This window comes from Alexandromys fortis, unplaced genomic scaffold, assembly GCF_014885135.2.
Source record: "Alexandromys fortis isolate MF-2015 unplaced genomic scaffold, M_Fortis_MF-2015_v1.1 scaffold_39, whole genome shotgun sequence".
NCBI classification, from domain to species: Eukaryota; Metazoa; Chordata; class Mammalia; order Rodentia; family Cricetidae; genus Alexandromys; species Alexandromys fortis.
Window position 1 is genome coordinate 8604113 of NW_026067918.1, and position 21196 is coordinate 8625308.

General features: G+C 55.4%; 1 protein-coding gene across 1 annotated transcript in view; it reads left to right on the plus strand.

Annotated features, from left to right (window-relative positions):
• Positions 1 to 21196, plus strand: part of Llgl2 (LLGL scribble cell polarity complex component 2) — a 35577-nt gene extending 14381 nt beyond the window's left edge. Inside the window, exons 3-26 of the mRNA XM_050140193.1 lie at positions 6416 to 6513; positions 8113 to 8194; positions 8482 to 8597; positions 8991 to 9149; positions 13004 to 13166; positions 13262 to 13394; positions 13670 to 13724; positions 14256 to 14410; positions 15568 to 15785; positions 15860 to 15927; positions 16048 to 16201; positions 16291 to 16395; positions 16695 to 16987; positions 17174 to 17324; positions 17520 to 17670; positions 18386 to 18502; positions 18614 to 18780; positions 19151 to 19415; positions 19655 to 19814; positions 20007 to 20035; positions 20258 to 20305; positions 20455 to 20497; positions 20584 to 20645; positions 20876 to 21196. Coding sequence (XP_049996150.1) covers positions 6416 to 6513; positions 8113 to 8194; positions 8482 to 8597; positions 8991 to 9149; positions 13004 to 13166; positions 13262 to 13394; positions 13670 to 13724; positions 14256 to 14410; positions 15568 to 15785; positions 15860 to 15927; positions 16048 to 16201; positions 16291 to 16395; positions 16695 to 16987; positions 17174 to 17324; positions 17520 to 17670; positions 18386 to 18502; positions 18614 to 18780; positions 19151 to 19415; positions 19655 to 19814; positions 20007 to 20035; positions 20258 to 20305; positions 20455 to 20497; positions 20584 to 20645; positions 20876 to 20883 — 3000 coding nt within the window. The 3' untranslated portion in view covers positions 20884 to 21196. The remainder of the gene's footprint in view (positions 1 to 6415; positions 6514 to 8112; positions 8195 to 8481; positions 8598 to 8990; positions 9150 to 13003; positions 13167 to 13261; positions 13395 to 13669; positions 13725 to 14255; positions 14411 to 15567; positions 15786 to 15859; positions 15928 to 16047; positions 16202 to 16290; positions 16396 to 16694; positions 16988 to 17173; positions 17325 to 17519; positions 17671 to 18385; positions 18503 to 18613; positions 18781 to 19150; positions 19416 to 19654; positions 19815 to 20006; positions 20036 to 20257; positions 20306 to 20454; positions 20498 to 20583; positions 20646 to 20875) is intronic.

Below are 21196 nucleotides of genomic sequence, written 5' to 3' on the forward strand. Positions count from 1 at the left end.
ATCTACAGGTGTTGCTGAATTTGAGGATCCCAGGGACCCTCGGGTGAGGGGTGTCCTGCAGACTGATGTACCAAGCTGGACCTTAAGCGGCATGTGTGCTGTTGTGTAGATTAGACACAGGAACCCCCCACGTGTAGGTTAGGATCTGTGTCTACCTAGGAGCTGTGGGCACCACTTCTGAGAGCCCCATCCCGAGGGCCGAGTTGGTGTGCAGCTATGGAACAGTGAGTGGCCCCATTGCCAGCCTGGCCCCGACAGCTTCTAAACCAGTTCTGGGCTTTTCCCTCCAGCCTCTTCCTGCCAAACTCCTTCACACCAGTGTCAGCAAGACACCTCATAGGAAGCAGGGACATTGCCCTAGGGCCACAAGGGCTGTGCTTGTACTTGGGCTGGCGTTGTTACCACAACCAGAGAAGGGGCTGGGCACCAGGCCGGCAGGTCAGGGTTGGGTGTTACAGTGGTTGGGGCAGGGATTTGGAACCAAACAGTCTGGGCCTTGGTTCTGGTTTTGCTCAGCCTGTCTGTTCCTCAGTTTCCTCTTCTGTGAAGTGGGCGTTGCCACAGCACCCTTGTGCTAAGTGAGTTTAATTGCTTTGTTTTTATTTATTTATTTTTTTAGATTGTGTGTGTTTGTGTGTGTGTGCCTGTGTATGTGTGTTTTGCCTGCATGTATGTATTGGTACCACACATATGCCTGGTACCTCCAGAAATCAGAAGAGGGCACCACATCCCCTGGAACTGGAGTTAGGATCGTGTGTCCCACCATCTGGGTGCTGGGAGCAGCTTCTGTGTCCTCTGCAAGAACAGCAGGCACTTCTAACTGCTGGACCATGTTTAATGGCTTCTTATGGGCAACATCCCGTACCAGGGTTTGTCCTGTCATGACCTCATTCTCACAAGGACTCGCAGGTGGGAGCTGTCCCCACTCTACAGGCGAGGAAATTGAGGTCTTCAGGCATCGCCAGCCTAAGCGTATCCCCGAGGGCATCTTCCAGGGACGGTCAAGGTCTTGTCCTGTCCGCTCCTGGCTGGGTGGCTTGAGGTGACTTTGCCTCTTGGAGTCTCAGTTTCTTTTCCTGCCATTAGCAGTTGTGGTGAGTCCCCAAACCCAGTAAGACAACCGAGGTGCTGCATAAGGCCACTGAAGAGCAGCTACAGGAACATCAGGGGTTGGACTTCCTAGTCAGAGTGAAACTCCCCTCCTTCAGCGTTGCTTGGGGCCTGCTTGCTTCTCTGGTGAAACTCAGGCACACAGGAGCAGAATGGCCACACCCAGGTGTGAGCAGACCTGGACCTAGGTGCCTGCCCTGGGCTGCAGCCTCGTCCAGAGTCTCCCTGCCACTCCACCTCCAGCCCCCTGAATGAACAGCGTGTTCTTAACCAGTTACCCAGCCCAGTGCCAGGTCATTTTGTTGTGGCTTTTTCCTACCTGCGCCCCAGTGTCGGGTGTCAGGTACACAGAGAGGACCAAGCTGCTTGGGCCAGGAATCTGAGCTTACCACACCCAGTGCCTGGCAGAGCCATCTAGCTGACCAGGTAGGTGTGCCCCCTCCTCCTGTGGCCCTGAGCGGCTTCCTGGGGCTTTCTTCTCAGCCCCCGACAGATACTCCAGACTCCCCCAAGGTCTCGTGCTTAGAGAAGTCCTTCCCAGCTGAGTGTAGGGGAAAGGCCTCCAGCCTCTTGCGATCTGACAGGGACTTGGGCTGATATTACAGTCTTGGCGGCTCCTGTCCATCTTTGCTCACCTTTCGCTTCTCCACATCAAAAGAGCCCATTGTTCTCGGCTCCCTCAGCAGCAGTCACCTGAGCTCAAGGTGCAACACAGGACAGGGGCTGGGGAGATGAAGGGGGAGCTGCCAAGCTTCCGTCCACCGCCTAGTTCAGTCCTGAGCTGGAGTTCTCTGGGGTCTGGGAATCCCATACTCCCAGTTTCCCCGAGGCTGTACCTGCTGCCCATGTGCTGCTCTGAATTATAGGGGAGACCCCACCGTAACCTGTGGGCATCTCTGAGAAAAGCCATCTACATTCACCCTTTCAGGGCCCTAAACAAGGTCGGGCAGTTACCATCCGTGGAGAACTTAGGGGAATCCGAAGCGCGAAAGGCTAAAATCAGTGTTGTGCTGGGAAGGGCCCGTCAGCATGAGGCGAGGATGTCTGCTCAGGACTAGCTTTGCCTCTTCATAGGAGCCTTGACCTAGGGAGTGGCCGCTCACCTGGGCCCTGTCCAGAAAACGTCCTGTGGAGTTTAAGCCACTCATTTTGCTTCTGAGGGAGCAGTGTTGTCAGCTGGATCAGATGCCCCGGGGGATACTGCAGCCAGCCAGCCTGGGGACAGTTTCTCTCACACTGGGTGAACAATATCCCCCCCCCCACACACACACACACTCATTCACTGTATTCCCAAGATGCCTCGTGTTAGGTCCAAGAATACTCCATGCAGGGCATCATGGGTATCATCCCGATGGGGCTTGGTGAGCCTGTTCTAAATTGACCTTTGGAAGAACCAGGAGAGGACAGCAGGGAGGGATGGTCAGGTGTCCACCAGACTGTGAAGGAAGCGAGGAATGAGTGTGGGTGATGGAGGGGGATGCCCAGGCTTTGCAGCAGGATGGGGGAGTCCAGCGAGACCATAGGAGAACGTTAAGAGCTGATGGGATAGCATACAGCCTCACCTCTGTTCTTCTTTGACTTTATATCCCTGCTGATGAGAACACAGAATAATCTAGGATGGTGTGATGTGTGTTGGTCCAGTAAGAATAGAATAGGAACAGCCGGATAATGGTGGTATATGCCCTTAATCGCGGCACTCGGGAGGCAAAGGCAGGCAGGTCCCTGTGAGTTTGAGGCCAGCCTGGTCTACAGTATTATTCTTTTAAAGCGGGTGTGTGTGGAGACAAACACAGGACAGACAAAACACGCACGAAAGGAGAAGACACAGACACGCGGCTCCCATGTGGGTACGCTTTAATGGGGGGGGTACACGATAAGGGACAGGTGTGCAAGACACACAAGGGTAAGGGGCAAGAGAGAGCGAGACCTCGTGGAAGCTTTTTAACGAGAAGCGCAAGGGTATCTGGGAGAAATGTCCTGCACCTGTGCGCGCCCGCGCGCAGGTGTCCGTAATCCAGGAGGAATCTGGGAGCTGTAGTTTCCAAAAGGAACGACATATAGAGCAAGTTCCAGAGCTGTTACAGAGAAACCTTATCTTTAAAATTTTTTTTTTTTTTTAAATTTTGAGCTCCTTTTGGAGCTCAGTGGTTAAGAGCACTGGCTGTTCTTCCAGAGGTCCCAGGTTCAGTTCCCAACACCCAAATTGCAGCTCATAGCTGCTTGTAACTCCAGTTTCAGGGCATCTGGCATCTTCACAGAGACACGAGTTCCTGCGAGTGTGTCTGTGTGACACATGTGTGCATTGCCCCTGGGACTGGAGTCAGAGATAGTTGTGAGCCGCTATGTGGGTCTGGAAATCGAACCTACCTGCTTTGTCTGATACTAAGTCTGTAAATTCAGGTATATTTTGCGCTCCTGACACGTCTTAGCCGTAAAACAAGCTCTTGGAAATACCTGGCTCTAGCACCTGTGGTGGTGCGGGCCTTTAATCCCAGCCTGCAGGCTGATCTGCCAGTTCCAGGCTCCAGCCTGGTCTACAGAGCGAGTTCCAGGCCAGCCTGGTCTATAGAGTGAGTTCCAGGACAGTCAGGGCCACACAGAAGAGAGAAAATACCTGGCCCTGCTTTAAGAGTTTGAGCCGTCCAGCGGAAGGTTTGCAGCAGGCTGGCAGAGCCCTGCCCTGTCTCTCTGGAATTCAGGCTCTTTCAATAAAGACACTTGAAATGGGGTTCCCCGTGGTGGTACTGAGGGTACATTCTTTACTTATTCATTTGTTTGTTTTTTAATTTTTTTGCGATAAGGTCTCACAAAGCCCAGGACTTACTGTGTAATGAGGCTGCCCTTGGACCCCTAACACTCCTGCCTTCCTTTGCCCTGAGTGCTGGGGTTGCAGTTTGTTTGTTTGTTTGTTTGTTTTTTATGTGCATTGGTGTGAAGGTGTCGGATCCCCTGAAACTGTTGTTACAGACAGTTGTGAGCTGCCATGTGGGTGATAGGAATTGAACCCAGATCCTCTGGAAGAACAGCCAGTGTTCTTAACTGCTGAGCCATCTCTCCAGCCCTGGGGTTGCAGTTTGAATCCCCATTTAAGTTGATGGAAAAATAAGGGAACTTTAAAAGTTGGCTCCTTGGTATGGCAGCTGCCACACTGCAAGAGAGGAAGGGCTATGGCTGCTCTCAGGGCTGCTCAAGGTGTGGGGCCTCCTACTGGGTTCAAGCTCCTGAGGGTATTCCCAGCCCCCATCCCTCCCAGACAGTCCCCCAAATTCCACATTCCAAAGGCTTTAGCCTAAACTGCCCCTGCCTGTGGTGATGAGCAAAATGCTCGTTTCTGGAACCTTCTCCAGGCCTCTGACTTCTCCAGGCTTCAGCAACCTGAGATCAGCCAGGGCCCAGCTGAGCCCTGCAACAGCTTGTCCCACCCACACAGCCAACCTGTGTGAGTTCTATGCTCTCCTTTTTCTAAGAAATGTTTGCATTCCAGACACTCAGCTATCTACTCAAGGCTCTTCCAGGGTCCGCATTCTTCACATAGCTGAGTGAGGACTGGGGCTGGCTGGGGGCCTCTGACTGGGTCCCTTCTGGGTGCCTGCTTTCCTGGCTGACCCTCCAGGTACTGGCCCTTTACAAGGCTGAGTGTGTTCCTGCCCCATCCACCCATTCAGCCCCAGGGATTCTCCAAGGAGGCTTTTGTTAGAGTTCTCCCTGCCTGACCTCCTCCCTGGAGCCTCTGGGCTGGACTGTGGGGAGGTGCAGCCCTTGCTCCAGCTCTGAGGCCTGTTGTCACCAAAGCTTATCTCTGTCCTGCTTGGAGGCCTGATAGGGCCTCTCAGGAAAGCCGACCAGAGGGCCAGAGAGGCCGCCTCGGCACCCTTCTCCACACCGCAAGTCCCGATTTAGCTAAGAAACTGAGAGGTGACTGATTGCCATTCCTGTACTCAGCTCCTACCCAGTTCGCCAGAATCTGTGCCCCTGGGGGTAGGTAGCTGGTTAAATGCAGAGCCCCAAGTCTCCTGAGGGATGCTTTGTCCTTCTATCTTTCACACCCTCTCAGTCTGTAGTTCTTTCCACAGACACCCAGAGCTTCAGGCTAGCACCTGATCACCAGTGCGGCTCTTGTTCAGAAACCCTGGGAGTGAGACAGGACCCCTCGGGAATGTTCTCCAGCCACTTGCTGTTCATTTTAAAGCTTTTAGCCATAGGCTGATTTCACGCAGATAAATAACCTGAAAAGCTCTATCTGTGCGCGAGCACGTGTGGGAGTGTTGGTGCGATGCCATCCAGTCACATCTCTGTTTTTTCACAAATTATATATAACCAGGTGTAGGGGCATGCCCCTTTAATCCCAGCATCAGGGAGGCAGAGGCAGGGGGATCTCTGGCCAGCCTGGTCTGTAGTGAGTTCCAAGGCATCCAGAGGTACATAAAATAGAGAATCCCTCTATCTCCCCACAGAAAATTACATATATGTGAATTTATATATGTGTGTTATGTGTATAGTTAAATGGCGTGTGAGCTCACATGTGGGTGCATGTGTGGAGGTCAGAGGACAACTTTGTCAGTCAGTTTTCTTCTCACCTTTCTGTGGGTGCCAAAGGTCGAATTCTGGTTTTGAGCAAACCCAGGAAAAGGCTCCTGCCGACAAACCTGACCACTTGACTTTGGTCCCCAGGACCCACAAGATGGACAGAACGAAAAGACTTCCGTGGGTTGTCCTCTGACCTCTGAATATGCCACATAGCCCTCGGGCACGCCCCCAGCTGCCCACATAGACACACAAAATAATAAATGTGAAAGCCTTTGGCGAAAAGGGACTGAGCTAAAGCATGTAACTCCAGGAATTTCCTGTCGGGGAAGACGGCTGAGGAAAACACGATGGCATGGGGGGTCCAGAGCCAGGCCGGGACGCCGGGGCATCCTCAGACCACAGGGCAGGCCTGGAGCTGTGACATCTCCAGGCCTCCTTATTAAGGGACCGTTGTCTCCAGGAGTTCACCCTTCCTCTACCCCCTCCAGCACCTCCCAGAGACTCAGGAAGGCTGGAGTGTGACCCAGAGTGCTCTCGGTAGAGGCACAAGCTCCTGAAGATTGTCAGGTGGCCTGGGTGAACTCACAGGAGTGGCCATGTGGCTAGGGGTGTAGACTACAGAAATAAATGACCCCAGTCCTCTGTGTCTGGGAAGAGCCAAGAAGGTGCAGCGCTCTGTTCCCCTTTTCCTGCCGTTCCTATTGATCTGCGATTCCTCAGCCCGGCCCCGGCCCCAACCCTAGGGTCACAGGCCCAACCCCCATGGCTCTCATTACAGACGGTAGAGCATGGCTTCCCTCACCAGCCCAGCGCCCTTGGCTACAGCCCTTCGCTGCACATCCTGGCCATTGGCACCCGCTCTGGAGCCATCAAGCTGTATCCTTTCCAGTGCCTGCCGCCACGGGGAGAGGCCAAGGTGGGGTCTGGGGCATGGGGTGGGTGAGGTCTGGAGGGGTCTGTCTTTCCCTGCTTGATCTTGGACAGTTGATCCAAAGGCAGGGCAGAGCTTAACATGGCAAGCAATGTGTCCTTCGCTGGGGCGGTGGGGGGAGGGAGGGGGAGGAGAGGGTTATTTTCTGTTCTCTGACTGCTCAGGTCCCCCTCCTAGCTGGAGGTTTCAGGACTTGAGCTAGACGTGATTGTGGGCCCTTTGTGGCTAGCACCTTGTCTAGAGGAGTCGGGCTTGGCCTCAGCATCTTTTCCTTCTGCCTTGACAGGATATGGGCCCAGAGAGTTGGTTTAGGGGGCCAGGCTAAAGGCAGGAGGTCCTAAAGGAGTCTGTGCCCTATCACTGTGTAAGAGGTGACTAGTAAGTCATGGAGGATGCCTTCCCAGTGTGCCACTCAGGCGACAATGGCAATGGGACTCGTGGGAGCGTATCTCAAAGACTGGTGGGCGCATCTCTAGGGAGGCCTGGGCTCTATTTCTCTGCTGCCTTCAACTCTATGCCCCTGCCAAGAGCTAGTTTCACGTGACCCATCTTGTCCCTGGGAATGGTGCAGGTATCCATCCCCTCAGGAGCCTGCTCTGACGGCAGGGAGGAGATGGGCAATGCATTTTTAATCGTTCACGCTTCTCCTCCATAAGAGGCTGGAGCAGCCTGGCCCTGGGCTCTGTCGTGTCTGCAGGTGAAGGTGGAATGACCTTAGGTGAGCAGTGGGGTTAGCACTTGGGCAGCCACACACATCCCTGATTGGTTAGCAGAAACAGGCCCTCCCTGACCCGTGACTAGACATCACCTAGCTGTACAGTCTTTTGTCCCCCACACTGTGTGGCTGGGATACCAGCGGCTCCACCCTGGGGACAGCTCCTCTAGCCAGCCTGAGATGAGCTGGGCCCTGAGTCCTAGACAAAGCCCCTCACTTCTGAAGTCTGACTATCTGAGCTGGCACCTCCTCCCACAAAGTCCTCCCCTCCCCCCCCCCCCCCCCAGTCCCAGAGTACTGGTGCCTGGTGGGCTGGGTTAGTGTATACACAGGAGGCCAGGGGCCCGAGCCCTGCAGCAGCCAGCGCTAGTCCAATGTTCCTCCAGCTGGTTAATCATTACCAGCCAGAATCACATCCTGGTTGCTAGTCGCTGGTGCCAAGACTCAGGGCAAAGCTGCTGGGGGTGCCCCCCCTCACCATGCCCCATGTTCTGGCAGGTGCCACCAGGTGACAGGTGATACGTCTGTTGTTACAGCTCAAGTTGCAGGGGAGGGGGAGGAGGTGGCAGTCTAACTTGCCAGGATGGGGAGTTTACCTTTCTGGGGAATTGCCCCTGACCTGTCCTGCTGGGGGAACTGTCCCCAGGGTCAGATCACTGACTGAGTGCACCTGGGGCAGGGCCACTGCTATCTCCCCCGCATCCCACGCCCCTAGACGGTTCACCATATGGGCACTTGCCTGCGAGCGCTCCTTGCCACCCAGGCTATGGACCACTAGGGTTGGGGAGGGCTGGTGTCCAGCTTTCTGAGGTTTTCCTGAGCCTTCTAGATATGGCGCCCCTGGGGTAGAGTTCATGGGGCTTCACAAGGAAAACAACGCGGTGATGCAGATCCACTTCCTGCCTGGTCAGGTGAGCACCTGCTTGGGGAGGGGCCATGGAGGGGAGGGGCCTCCGTGATGCTAGGTGGGGCTGGGCTTGGCCCGGGGTTGACCCTGGGTTTGGTGCTGGTGGAACACCTAGGACTCCCCCCCCCCATTTGTCCACTCGGAGGCTCGAGGCCACCCTGAGAACCACAGAGGGGTGTTTGTCCTGGGGCTTCTTAAAAAACTCAGCACAGGCTGGACTGCCCAGAAAGGAGAGGCCTTGGAGAATGTTGGCTCTTTAGCTAGCCAGCTCCCATCCCCATTCTCTCCCAGTGTCAGCTGGTCACTCTGCTGGACGACAACAGCCTGCACCTATGGAGCCTGAAGGTCAAGGGTGGGGTGTCAGAGCTGCAGGAAGAGGAGAGCTTCATGTTGCGTGGCGCCCCAGGGTAAGGGTGGTGGTCCCCTTGCTTACCTTATTCTCCCCCAGTTCTAGGGCGGACTCATCTCTTGAGCGTCCTGCTGACTGATTGGCAGTGCCTAACTTGTGTCCAAGCTGCGACCACATGCTCAGGGCCCGTCCCAAACTATGGTGGGCTGTGCCCTCCCATGCCCACACCCTCTTGTGTACAGGATTGCTAGGTCTTTCTCTTGCCCCACAGCTCATGTGCCCTGCCACCTGGTTCCCACCATGGTAGAATGTAAACCGACCGGGATACTCAAGGCCCTCAGGAGCCTGTCTTCCCTAGAGAAGGTCTTCCAGGGGCTGCTAGAGATTCCGGGAAGCCTGGGGTCCCACCTGTCCAGACCTCGGACATCTCACCAGCTGTCCCTGTTCACAGGGCTGCTCCCAGTGCCACACAGATCACCGAGATCCTCCCCCACTCCTCCCGAGAACTGCTCTACCTGGGCACCGAGAGCGGCACGGTGTTTGTGGTGCAGCTACCAGGCTTCCGCACGCTGGACGACAGGACCATCAGCTCTGAGGCAGTGCTGCAGTGGTGAGCTCCAAATGGGCCGTGGCCTTCTCCAGGTGGCTTCCAGCATAGGCTCAGTTTGTCATTTTATCCCTAGGAAGTGTGGAGGCCCGGAAGAAATACCCTCAACTTTCTACCCACCTCTACCAATCCCAGATTGCTTATCCGTCAGCCTCTGTCTGCTAACATCATAGCAGTGGGGGTGGGGTGGAGAAAGTGAGGGTGGATCTTAGAAGTAATTTTGTCACCTCATTTAAAGGTGAGAGAAGTGGCTGGGTGTGACGACACTTGCCTTTAATGCCAGCATTCAGGAGGCAGACATGGGCAGATCTCTGAGTTTAAAGCCAGCCTGGTCTGCATAACAAGCTCCAGGCCAGTCAGGGGCACACAGAGAAACCCTGTCTCAAGCTAAACTAAAAAGTGGGCTGAAGCAATGGCTCGGGAGTTAAGAGCACTGGATGGTTCAGAGGACCCAGGTTCCATCTCCAGCACCCACGTGGTGGCTCACAACCTTGTCAGCATCTCTAGTCCCAGAGGATCTGACACTCTCTTCTGGCTTCCAGGGGCACTGTATGCATGAGGTGTACAGACATACATGAAGGCAAAACACCCACACATCAAATGAGAATAATAATTAATAATAATCTAAAAGAAGTAAGACCCAAAATAATGGTATACCAGCAACTCCTCAGTCCAGTGTCCACAGCACATTGGGACCACAAATCTCAGAGTCCTGAGGACCTGTGCCGTGGGGGAGCTGGGCCTGCTCCCGCTGACACCTGAGGTTTGGGGCACTCTGCTGTGGCTGAGAAGCTGCAAGTTTGTTAAGGTCACTTCAGAGACTTGCTGCTTGACCATAGGAGCTAGCAGGGAGGCGAATTCAGAGCAGCGCTGAGAATGCGGAGGGGAAGATGGTTCTAGAAGGGCAATAGAGTTGGTCGCACAAGAGCTTGTTGGGCCAGTTTGAGGGTACTGGAATATGCCTCACTTCCAAGGCAGGTGGCGAGTGTCTAGGACTCGGCCCTGCAGGCCCCAGACCAGGCTCAGGACACAGGCAGCTGGCAAACCAGGCTTTCCTACTTCCCATGTGGACCTGAAGCAGGACCCATCTGTACAGCTGTGGCGGTGCCAGCTAGGGAGGATTCCTGTATGGGGTGGGGTCCTTCTGACTCCAACCCCTGTTCTTTCCCGCTTGACAAAGCTGGGCAGAACTAGGCTAGGGCAGCATGCCTGAGGTCAGAGCAGTTTGTGAGGTGACAGGTGGGATGGCTGATGTCTAGCCTGGACCAAGTCTATGGGCGGGACATAAGAGGACCAACTCCTACACAAATGGCCCTGTCAGGCCCAGCCTCGCCGTCGCCCCATGGTGAGCTGGGGGAGCTATCAGGGAGGGCTGGAGTGCCTGAGACCCCCTTCTTGCTGTCTAAGTCTTTGTTCACCTTTTACTGATACTTAAATAGCCTTTTATTTTGTTTGGGGGTGGGGGGTAGGACAGGGTATCATATAGCCCAGGCTGGCCCCAAACATGCTCTGTATTAAGGATGGTGTCTAGATCTTTCTGTCTCCACTTCCAGAGTACTGGGATTACAGGCGCCAGCCACGGTGCCTAGGTTTTGTCAGTTGTCCATCCCTTAACTCTGGTGACATCACACTTAATAAGGTCTCCCTCTAAAGAGATAAATACTACAAAAGACAGAGGTTCTCTGTTATCATTGTAGAGTGTTTCTGTGTGTGTGTGTGTGTGTGTGTGTGTGTGTGTGCGCGCACGCACGTGTGTGGTGTTGGTGTGTGCTGGAGATGAAGTCCAAGGCCTCAGGCATACTGGGAGAGTGCTCGGCTGCTGAGCCGCACCCCACCCATAGTGCTGTTTTTAATAAGATTGGAAACCATCTAATTGCCCAGCAGTTTTCATTTCTATGATGATATTGTTTATGTTCATTAGGAAGGTCTTAGCCAACTTGGCAGTGGTGGCACACGCCTTTAATCCCAGCACTTGGGAGGCTGAAAAAGGCAGGCGGGTCTCTGAGATCGAGGCCAGCCTGGTCTACAGAGTGAGTTCCAGGACAGCCAGGGCTACACAGAGAAACCCTGTCTTGACAAAACAAAAGCCCAAGAAGAACCTTGAGCTGGGCAGTGGTGGTGCACACCTTTAATCCCAGCCCTTGGGAGGCAGTGGCAGGAGGACCTCTGGTTAGAGGCCAACCTGGTCTACAGAGTGAGTTCCAGGATAGCCAGGATTATACAGAGAAATCCTGTCTTAACCCCCCCTCAAAAAAAAAGAAAGAAAGAAAGAAGAAAAACAAAACCTGGTATAATAGTATGTATAATAGTATGTCTGTAATCACAGAACTAGGGTGTGGGGACCTGAGGGACTGACCAGCCTGTCTAGCTGAACCAGTATGTTCCAGGTTCAGTAAGAGATCTTTTCTCAAAAAAGATTCTACAGCAGAGAATGATTGAGGAAGACACTCAATGTCAGCTTCTGGGCACCCTCCCCCTCCCCCATACATGCATACAGGATTACATACGCACACATGCACTATACAGCAGCAGCAGAAAGGGGCCATCAAGATGACCCAGCAGGTAAAGTTTAACACTGGTCTCTCAAACCTGACATCCAGTATTTGATCCCTGGAACCCGGTTAAAAGCAGGAGAGAACTGACTTCAAAAGATTGTCTTCCAGGGGCTGGAGAGATGATGGCTCAGTGGTTAAGTGCCTGACTGTTCTTCTAGAGGACCCAGGTTCAATTCCCAGCACCCACATGGCAGCTCACAACTGTCTGTGACTCCAGTTCCAGGGGACCTGACACCCTCACACAAACACACATGAAGGCAAAAGCACCAATGTATATAAAATAAAAATAAACTTAAAAAATAAAAGATTGTCTTCTGATCACACACATGCTATGGTTTGTGCATGCCCATTTTCACAAACATACATCATGCACACACCCATAATAAATATAATAAAATTATTTAAAAAATAGACAAGGGGCTGGAAAGATGACCCAGAAGTTATAAGTACTGACTGCTCTTGTAGAGGACCCAGGTTCAGTTTTCAGCACCCACAGGGTGGCTCCCAGCCATCCATAACTCCAATTCTAGGGGATCTGATACCCTCTTCTGACCTCTGTGGGCATACATACATGGTATACTCATACACATAAAATAAATACATCTAATAAAATTTCAAGAAGATATTTAAAACAAGCACATTTAATTGTCCCACAACTTAAATTCCTATAAATGTTACTTGCCTTGATTAAAAATGTCTTTGAGGCACCACGGATAAGCACTTGCTGCTCTAGCAGACAGCCAGGCTTCCGTTCCCAGCACCCTCAGTGGGTGATTCTCAACCTCCTTAACTCCTGCTCCACAGGATCTGCTGCCTCGGGCCTCCGCTGGCACCAGTGCTCGTGTGCACATGCATACACATATATGCATAATCAAAACAATAAAAATCTTCTTTTTAGTGGGGTGGATTGAGATAGGGTGTCTCTCTGTAGCCCTGACTGCCTTGGACCTGGTAAATAGACCAGGCTGGTCTTGAACTAACAGAGATCCATCTGCCTCTGCTGGGATTAAAGGCATATGCCACCACACTCAGCAGACTTTTGCCTCTGAAGATTTGAGGCTCATGTGATCCAGACTAGCTTCAAATTACTGTACAACTACATTTGATCTTGAACACCTAGTTCTTACTATTATACCTCCCCCCCAGGGGGTTTTAATGTGTGTGTGTGTGTGTGTTTAAATATATAACTACCATGTCTTGTTCGACATGGCCCTCACTGTGATGTGGCTGGCCCTACCATCTTCCCGGGCTGGCATGTGGGGTATCCACTGTTGCATGGGCTCATGGCACTCCCTTGCCTAGGCTGCCAGAGGAGGCCCGCCACCGGCGAGTGTTTGAGATGGTGGAAGCTCTGCAGGAGCACCCCCGTGACCCCAACCAGATCCTCATTGGCTACAGCCGAGGCCTCGTTGTCATCTGGGACCTTCAAGGCAGTCGAGTGCTTTCCCATTTCCTCAGCAGCCAGGTAGGTGGTGTCTGGGGGGGGGGGGGCCTCTCCCAGGCCCATGTGTAGACTGCTGCCCTGATCCGCTTCTAATCGCTTCCTTTCCCCCCTCAAAGCAACTGGAGAATGTCAGCTGGCAGCGGGATGGCTGCCTGATCGTCACCTGCCACTCCGACGGCAGCCACTGCCAGTGGCCCGTGCCCAGTGACACCCAGAACCCAGATCCCCTGCGCAGCTCCATACCTTATGGTCAGTGCTTCTGCCTATAGGATCTCTCCCTGTCTTCTGCCTGAGAAGCACCTTCGGTCTTCCCTGGCCTCAGGTGGAGGCTGCCTAGCTCGTAGAACCAGAATCTGGACCCAGAGAGGTTCAGGATTTAGTCTAAAGCCACGCGGCTGGTTTCCTGGTTCCCACTGTGGCTGCCTCGGGGATGTGCAGAGAGAAAGCCTCCCCGTAACATGTGATTAGAGCAAGGAAACTAGACCTTGTGGGAAACCCTCTCAAGATAACACCTTTTCTTCCAGGTCCCTTTCCTTGCAAGGCTATAACCAAAATCTTCTGGCTTACCACCAGGCAAGGGTGAGTGCCGATGCCCTGCCATTCCCACTTAGTACAGCTTCCCTGGAAAGAGCCCTGGGCTCCCTAGAGTCAGGGCGTAATGAGGACTTCCGTGGTCTTGGTCCCAGGGACACTAGGGTAGGGTAGGGTATCAGATTTGTTATTCCACCTTTCTGTAGATAGTTCTTGCAAAATCCGTTCCCCTACCTTCCTTCAGCCTTCCCAGAGAGATGCCGTCAGCCAGGGTTCTGTACTCTGGTGGCCACGGCCCCTTTTCTTCAGAAGGAATTGTATCTAGCGAGGCCTGGTGTGGGAACGTGTAGGAGGCCCCTGTAGAAGAGGGGGGGATGGCTCCTGGCCCAGGTGCCCCATTTCACCCCAAAGCCCTCCTTGGTTGTTGCAGTTGGGAAGAGATGGGAATCTACTCTGCCTCCTCCAGCCATCCTGGGGACTGGTTTCCCTTCAGGCTCTGGGGTCTCCCAGCCTCCAGCCCAGCACAAGGCTGTCGGGAATGGTACTGAGCCCCAGCCCACCTTTCTCCTGTGCCTGCAGGTTGCCCTTCACGATCTTCCAGGGCGGTATGCCACGTGCCAGTTATGGGGACCGCCACTGCATCTCCGTGGTCCACGATGGCCAACAGACAGCCTTCGACTTCACCTCCCGTGTCATTGACTTCACCGTCCTCACGGAGGCGGACCCTACAGCTGGTGAGCGAGCATGAGGAGTTAGAAGGGTGCTGGGATAGATGCTCCCAAACCTGCCACCCTTCCGGGTCTCTTGGCCCTATTTACCTCTTCTTAGTGTCGCCAAGGCCAGTGACACCTGTGATCCTGCTCTGTCCCTCCCTGCCGTTCTCCCAAGGTGGAGACCCAGTCTGGAATGTCACCATTCCAGGCTACACCTCTTACCTGTCCCAAGCTCTCTTTAAGGGATTTGGCCCAGCTCGGGCAGATCTGCATTGCTGGGTTTATGCCCGTCCAACTTGGCAAGAGGGTCCTGGCTTAGATGTGGTGAAGTCTGGGTGGGGTAGCAGGTGGCTGTGTGGGGCCAACCCTGAGTCTGCCCCAGAAGCAGGAACACTGACAAGCCTAGCAAGGGCTGGTGTAGAATCAGGGAGGAGGCCTGGGAACTGTCCAGGAGAGGAGGGCAGGCCTACTTGGCCAGTGACCATGACTTACCCAGCCAGCATCCTCAGGGATCACAGCCGGGACTGTTCTAATTACTCCTGGCTTTGAGTCTTCTGGTCTTCCCCCACCCCGGGAGACCCCAGGCCTGTGTTTGCTCTTTCTCAGCCTCTTCTCCCTCCTCCTGCTCTGGTCCATCCTCTCATGTTTGCCTCGACAAGCAGGCTATAGGTTAATGCCCAAGGGCCACTCTGTGGGGACACAGACATACTTGGTGACTTGCCGCCTGTCCCCGCTTTGGGCCTACAGGGCAAACTAGGTGCTGTGGCAGACAAAATACACACCATCCAACCTTGACAGATCAGGTCATCAGTCAAGACCAAACACTACAGTTTCCCAAGCCAGAACTTCTAGCCGCTTCTGTGCCAGAGGGAGCTCTTGTTCAGTTCTCAGTGGGACTGATCCCTAGGACAGCCATGCAGAGAGGCCTTGATTGTGATACTTCTGCTTGGAGCTCTTCAGGTTTCTCTGTGTAGCCCTGGCTGCCCTAGAACTCGCTCTGTAGACCAGGCTGGCCTCAATCTCCTCCCGTGTGCTGGGATTAAAGGCGCATGCCACCACTGCCCGGCCCGCTTGTAGCTCTTATAGACCTTGATGGATCCTGCTCTTAGCCTGGAGCGTTTTCTGCAGGCCAGATGGGGCTGCGGCCTCCTGGCCCTGACTGTCTGTCTGTACTCCAGCCTTCGATGACCCCTACGCCCTCGTGGTGCTAGCAGAGGAGGAGCTGGTGGTGATTGACCTGCAGACGCCAGGCTGGCCACCGGTCCAGCTGCCCTACCTCGCCTCCTTGCACTGTTCCGCTATCACCTGCTCTCACCACGTCTCCAACATCCCCCTGAAGCTGTGGGAGCGCGTCATAGCCGCGGGTAGCCGCCAGAACTTGCACTTCTCCGCCATGGTAGGTCCAGTCCTAGCTCCAGGCCCACTCCTCACTTGGGCCCAGGTTCTCTTGGACTTTCTGATGTCTTCTAGGAGTGGCCCATAGATGGTGGCACCAACCTGGCCCCACCTCCACCCCAGAGGGACCTGCTGCTCACAGGGTAGGTGACTTTAATGGCTACTTTCCCTTTGCCAAGGAGGCCATGGTGAGTGGGAACAGTTGTGTGTTGCAGACCCCAGGCATCCTGGCTGGCATAGCCCTCACCAGGCTCTGCCCACAGGCACGAAGATGGCACAGTGCGGTTCTGGGATGCCTCGGGGGTCTGCTTACGGCTACTCTACAAACTCAGTACGGTGAGGGTGTTCCTCACAGACACAGACCTCAATGAGAACCTCAGTGCCCAGGGTGAAGATGAGTGGCCCCCACTCCGCAAGGTGAGGCCAGGAGCCCGGGTGCCAGGGGTGAGGGGACCCCAGCTAGGACGGCCCAGTGGCCACTCACAGACCTCTCCCTACCTCGGCAGGTGGGCTCCTTTGATCCCTACAGTGATGACCCCCGGCTGGGCATCCAGAAGATTTTCCTCTGTAAATACAGTGGCTACCTGGCTGTGGCAGGCACGGCAGGGCAGGTAGCAGGCTGGGCAGGGTGGGGGTCGAGGGCAGAGTGGTTGGGTGGCTTTGCAAATCAGGAACAGGATCCCCTATCTGGCAGCAGCATCGGGAGCGAGTGCGCCTGCAGCTTTTCCCGGCAGGCGCAGGATGCTTGATCCCCATAGTGAGTGGCCCCCTGAGTGACTTGTGCTTCCGCTCCGGAAATGAGGATCTGGGCTGGAGTCAGGCAGAGGACCTCGGCTTGGTTCCCAAGTCCTTTGCCTCGCTGTGGTGCCTGGGCTCCGCTGAACTGTCTGCCGCCCTCGCCCTACCCCAGGTGCTGGTGCTGGAGCTGAACGATGAGGCGGCAGAGCACGCTGTGGAGTACGTGGAGGCTGACCTGCTTCAGGACCAGGAAGGCTACCGCTGGAAGGGGCACGAGCGCCTCGCCGCCCGCCCGGGGCCCGTGAGCTTTGAGCCAGGCTTTCAGCCCTTTGTCTTGGTCCAGTGCCAGCCCCCAGCCGTGGTCACCTCCTTGGCTCTGCACTCTGAGTGGCGGCTTGTAGCCTTTGGCACCAGCCATGGCTTCGGCCTCTTTGATCACCAGCAGCGGCGGCAGGTCTTTGTCAAGTGAGCAGGGCGTTTGGGGATTGGGACTGGGACCTCGTGAGGCCGGGGGGGGGGGGGGGGGGGGGGGGGGGGGGGGGGGGGGGGGGGGGGGGGGGGGGGGGGGGGGGGGGGGGGGGGGGGGGGGGGGGGGGGGGGGGGGGGGGCTGTAGTGTTGATGGGCCTGACATGACATCCCCCTCTCTCAAGGTGCACACTGCACCCCAGTGACCAACTGGCCTTGGAGGGCCCACTGTCTCGAGTAAAGTCCCTCAAGAAGTCTTTGCGTCAGTCATTCCGTCGGATGCGCCGCAGCAGGGTGTCCAATCATAAACGGAGGCCTGGTGGCCCCGCAGGAGAGGTGAGGCCCAAGCAACCGTCTACAGGACCGTACAACACTCTCTCTCTCTCTCTCTCTCTCTCTCTCTCTCTCTCTCTCTCTCTCTCTATTTCTGGGCTATGAGCCCAGGATCTGAATCCAGGCCAGGCCAAGTAGGATTAGCATTGAGGAGCAGAGGCAAGAACCCACCCTTAGGCCCAGCCCAACTTCTTGCAGGCTCAGGCTACGGGCAGCAAGGCGGAGCGAGCAGGCCTACAGAACATGGAACTGGCACCAGTGCAGCGCAAGATCGAGGCCCGCTCGGCAGAGGACTCCTTCACTGGCTTTGTTCGGACCCTCTATTTTGCTGACACCTACCTAAGGGACAGTGAGTAGCTAGCCTGAGGTTGGGGGTGTGGAACACATCGTGGCGGGAGATGCCCCTAGCATGACGGATGAATAGGTGGACTCTCCGGCATAAGGAAGTGGTAGATGGGTGCTCCCGGTGTGAAATCCTATAGGCAGTGCTGCCTTCCTAGAACCCTCGAGGAACTGGTCTGTTGGTGCAGACAGAGCCAATACCTGTTGCGTTCCCTTCTCTTCCTGGACGTGACAGTCAGTTGCCCAGTTTGATAGCCTCTCTCCTCTGCTCTCTTGAAACATGGCCTTAGACATGTCACCTAACCTTTCTGGCCCTCAGCTTCCTCTCATGTAAAACAGGGGACTGCTATGTTCTCCCTCCATAGGGGCTGGAGGTGGCATAGTTCCATTGCCACCCAGTAGGCATGTGGCAATGTTTATCCCTAGCTGGTTCTTCCCTGCTGAAAGTGAGTGGCCACTCCTATGTCCCTTCAAGGGCAGCCCTGTCCTAGGTTCAGTATCCTCTGTGTGGGGAGCCCCGTGAGACTGTGGGAGTACTTTCCCGGGAAGCCGGAGAAGCCCACAGCATGTCTGTGTGACAGAGGTGGAAATTGAGCTTGAAGAAGCTTTCCAACTTGACTTTAGGTTTTCAGGAGCAAGGCTTGGGGTGGAAGCCCAGGTTGCCAGCCCCGCTCAACTCCCAGAGCCTGGTGTTAGATACCCAAGCCTTTACCTTTCGACAGGCTCCCGCCACTGCCCTTCACTGTGGGCTGGCACCAATGGAGGTACTGTCTACGCCTTTTCCCTGCGCGTGCCGCCTGCAGAGCGGAGAATGGATGAGCCAGTCCGGGCTGAACAGGGTGAGTGATGGACCGGGAAAACCCAGGGGACCTGACCTACTTGGGTTGGGAGGTGTGTGGTGTCCCCAAGCCACCCATCATAGCCCGGTCCCCAAACTGCCTCTTCTGTAGCCAAGGAGATCCAGCTGATGCATCGTGCACCTGTGGTGGGCATCCTGGTGCTTGACGGACACAATGTGCCCCTGCCCGAGCCCCTGGAAGTAGCCCATGACCTGTCGAAGAGCCCAGACATGCAAGGGAGCCACCAGTTGCTCGTGGTCTCAGAGGAACAATTCAAGGTGCCACATGGCTGGGTCCCCTGGATGTCCCTGCACATAAATAATGATAGCTGGGATTAAGGTTCTCATTTGGAGTTGGAGCATGTGTTTCGGTGTCACAGGAAAGAGGAGGGGTAGTGGATGTCTTGTGTGTGTCAGGTCAGAGGTAGAAACACTGGGGCAAGCCCCGCATCTGTGGGAGGTACAGAATGCCCAAATGTCAGTGGCCTTGCATCCTCCCGAGAGTTGATGGATGATAGGACTCAGATGGGCTTGTTGTACACCATGCGATGCCCGCTATAGGACAAGAGCCCCGTGGGTAGGAGTAATGGGTAGGAGAACCACAGCCTGGTTATGGTGTGACTCGTGACCAGTTGCCACATGTGCCCAGGTATTCACATTGCCCAAGGTGAGCGCCAAGCTGAAGCTGAAACTGACGGCCCTGGAGGGCTCACGGGTACGAAGAGTTGGCGTTGCTCACTTTGGCAGCTGCAGGGCCGAGGACTACGGGGAGCACCACCTGGCAGTGCTCACCAACTTGGGTGACATCCAGGTGGTCTCAATGCCCCTGCTCAAGCCCCAGGTGCGGTACAGCTGCATCCGGCGGGAGGACGTCAGTGGCATTGCCTCCTGTGTCTTCACCAAATATGGCCAAGGTGTGCAGGCATGGACTGGGGCCTCAGTGAGCTGGGCTGGGCTGGGTGAGAGGGTCTCTCAGGCACTGTCAGGGGGTGGAGAGGCAAGATCCACTCAGATACGCAGCTCTGCCAGGCTGGCTCTGCCCTGAGTGATGAGCATCAAAGGAGGCTCTGTCCCTGTTCCCCCTGGGAGGGAGGCCCCACCACAGCCACAGGAGCTCAGGAGCCCTGGGCTGACTTGCTCTGCCTCTCCTCAGGTTTCTACCTGATATCACCCTCAGAGTTCGAGCGCTTTTCTCTCTCTACCAAGTGGCTGGTTGAGCCCCGGTGTTTAGTGGATTCAACCAAAACCAAGAACCACAGCCACCCCAGTAATGGCAACAACACAGACCCCAAAAGGACCTCGGGCCAAGTCAGGTGAGGATGAGGGCCCAGAGGCCTCTCCACAGCCTTGCTCTTTCTGAGACAACTGCTGACTGGGCGAGACACCCTTCTTCCTGGGCCAGCTGCTAGTGCAGACCTGGTCAAGCAGGTTGGCCTCACCCACCTCATGGGACCAAGATTTTCAGAGCCTAGTGGTCCCAGCCCTCACTGTCTGCCTCTCCACAGGAGCTCCAGAAGCCAGAGTGACGGGGAAGGTAAGACAGGCCTCTCCTGGGCCCCAGCTGGCTAGCCTGGAGTAAAGGGAGGCAAAGGGCTTAGGGTTAGTGAGACGGAAGAGCTTAGACAGGGAGCAGGAAGGGACAGTCGGTCTCCTACATCTGGGGCTCTGGCTTCCAGCACTCGCTCCCTTTACCCCTGTAATGGGAGGGCTGGGCAGAGGGCCCAGGACAGGCCCACCTGACCACTCTACCTTCCAGAGAAGAAGCCCGGCCCAGTGATGGAGCATGCACTTCTCAACGACGAGTGTGAGTCGATGTGGGGGTTGGTGAGACTCACGGGGTGGGGGAGCATGTCTTGGGGTACAGGGCAGAGCCTGGAGGACAGAGGAAGCCAGGAGACAAGCCTGTTTGGCACCCATCCCTGCAGGCCTCACTGGGTCTCTCCTACCTAACAGGGGTCCTAAAGGAAATCCAGAGTACGCTGGAGGGGAACCGGGGGTAAGTCACTGCAGCGCTGAGAGAGTGTGGGGACATGGAGGATGAGGCCATGCATGGATGGTGATCTCCCTGTGTTGCCCCCTCAGGAGCTATGGTAATTGGCGTTCTCACCGCGTGGCCGTGGGATGCAGCCTCAGCAATGGGGAAGGTAGGGCTCTAGGCACCGCAGAGGAGGAGAGGGCCTGCTGCCCGGGGCTGGGGTGGGGGCACGGCAGGAAAGACGAGCCTTAATTGCCACCCTTTCAGGGCCCAGCAGGCCCGCAAGGCCATCCTAGCCCTGGAAAACACCAATGGTATGGGGGGCTCAGGGTGGTTGACTCTGGCACCCTATCCTGCCCCGGTGGTTCTGACCCACTGTCTCCCCGTGTCCTTCCACAGCAGAGTGAAGGGACAGCATCCAGGCTGTGATGAACACACTACTGAGGGCCTTTCCAGCCCGAGCGTGGCCAGGGTCTACCCTGGTCACCACCCTGTTGCTGCTGCTCCTGGCCTCGGGAGAGGAGAGACCCCACCCTGGGCTGCCCCTCCTGGGCTGCTCCTCCTGGGCTGCCCCTCCTGGGCCTTTGTGTGTCTTGTCCTTTTGTTGTGCACAGTTTTTATTCCCCGCCCCCACCCCCTTTTGTAGTGGGTTGGTTTTAAATTATAAATTGTAACTGCCTCTGAGTAAAACAGAGTTTTTAATAAATACCTTGTTATGTC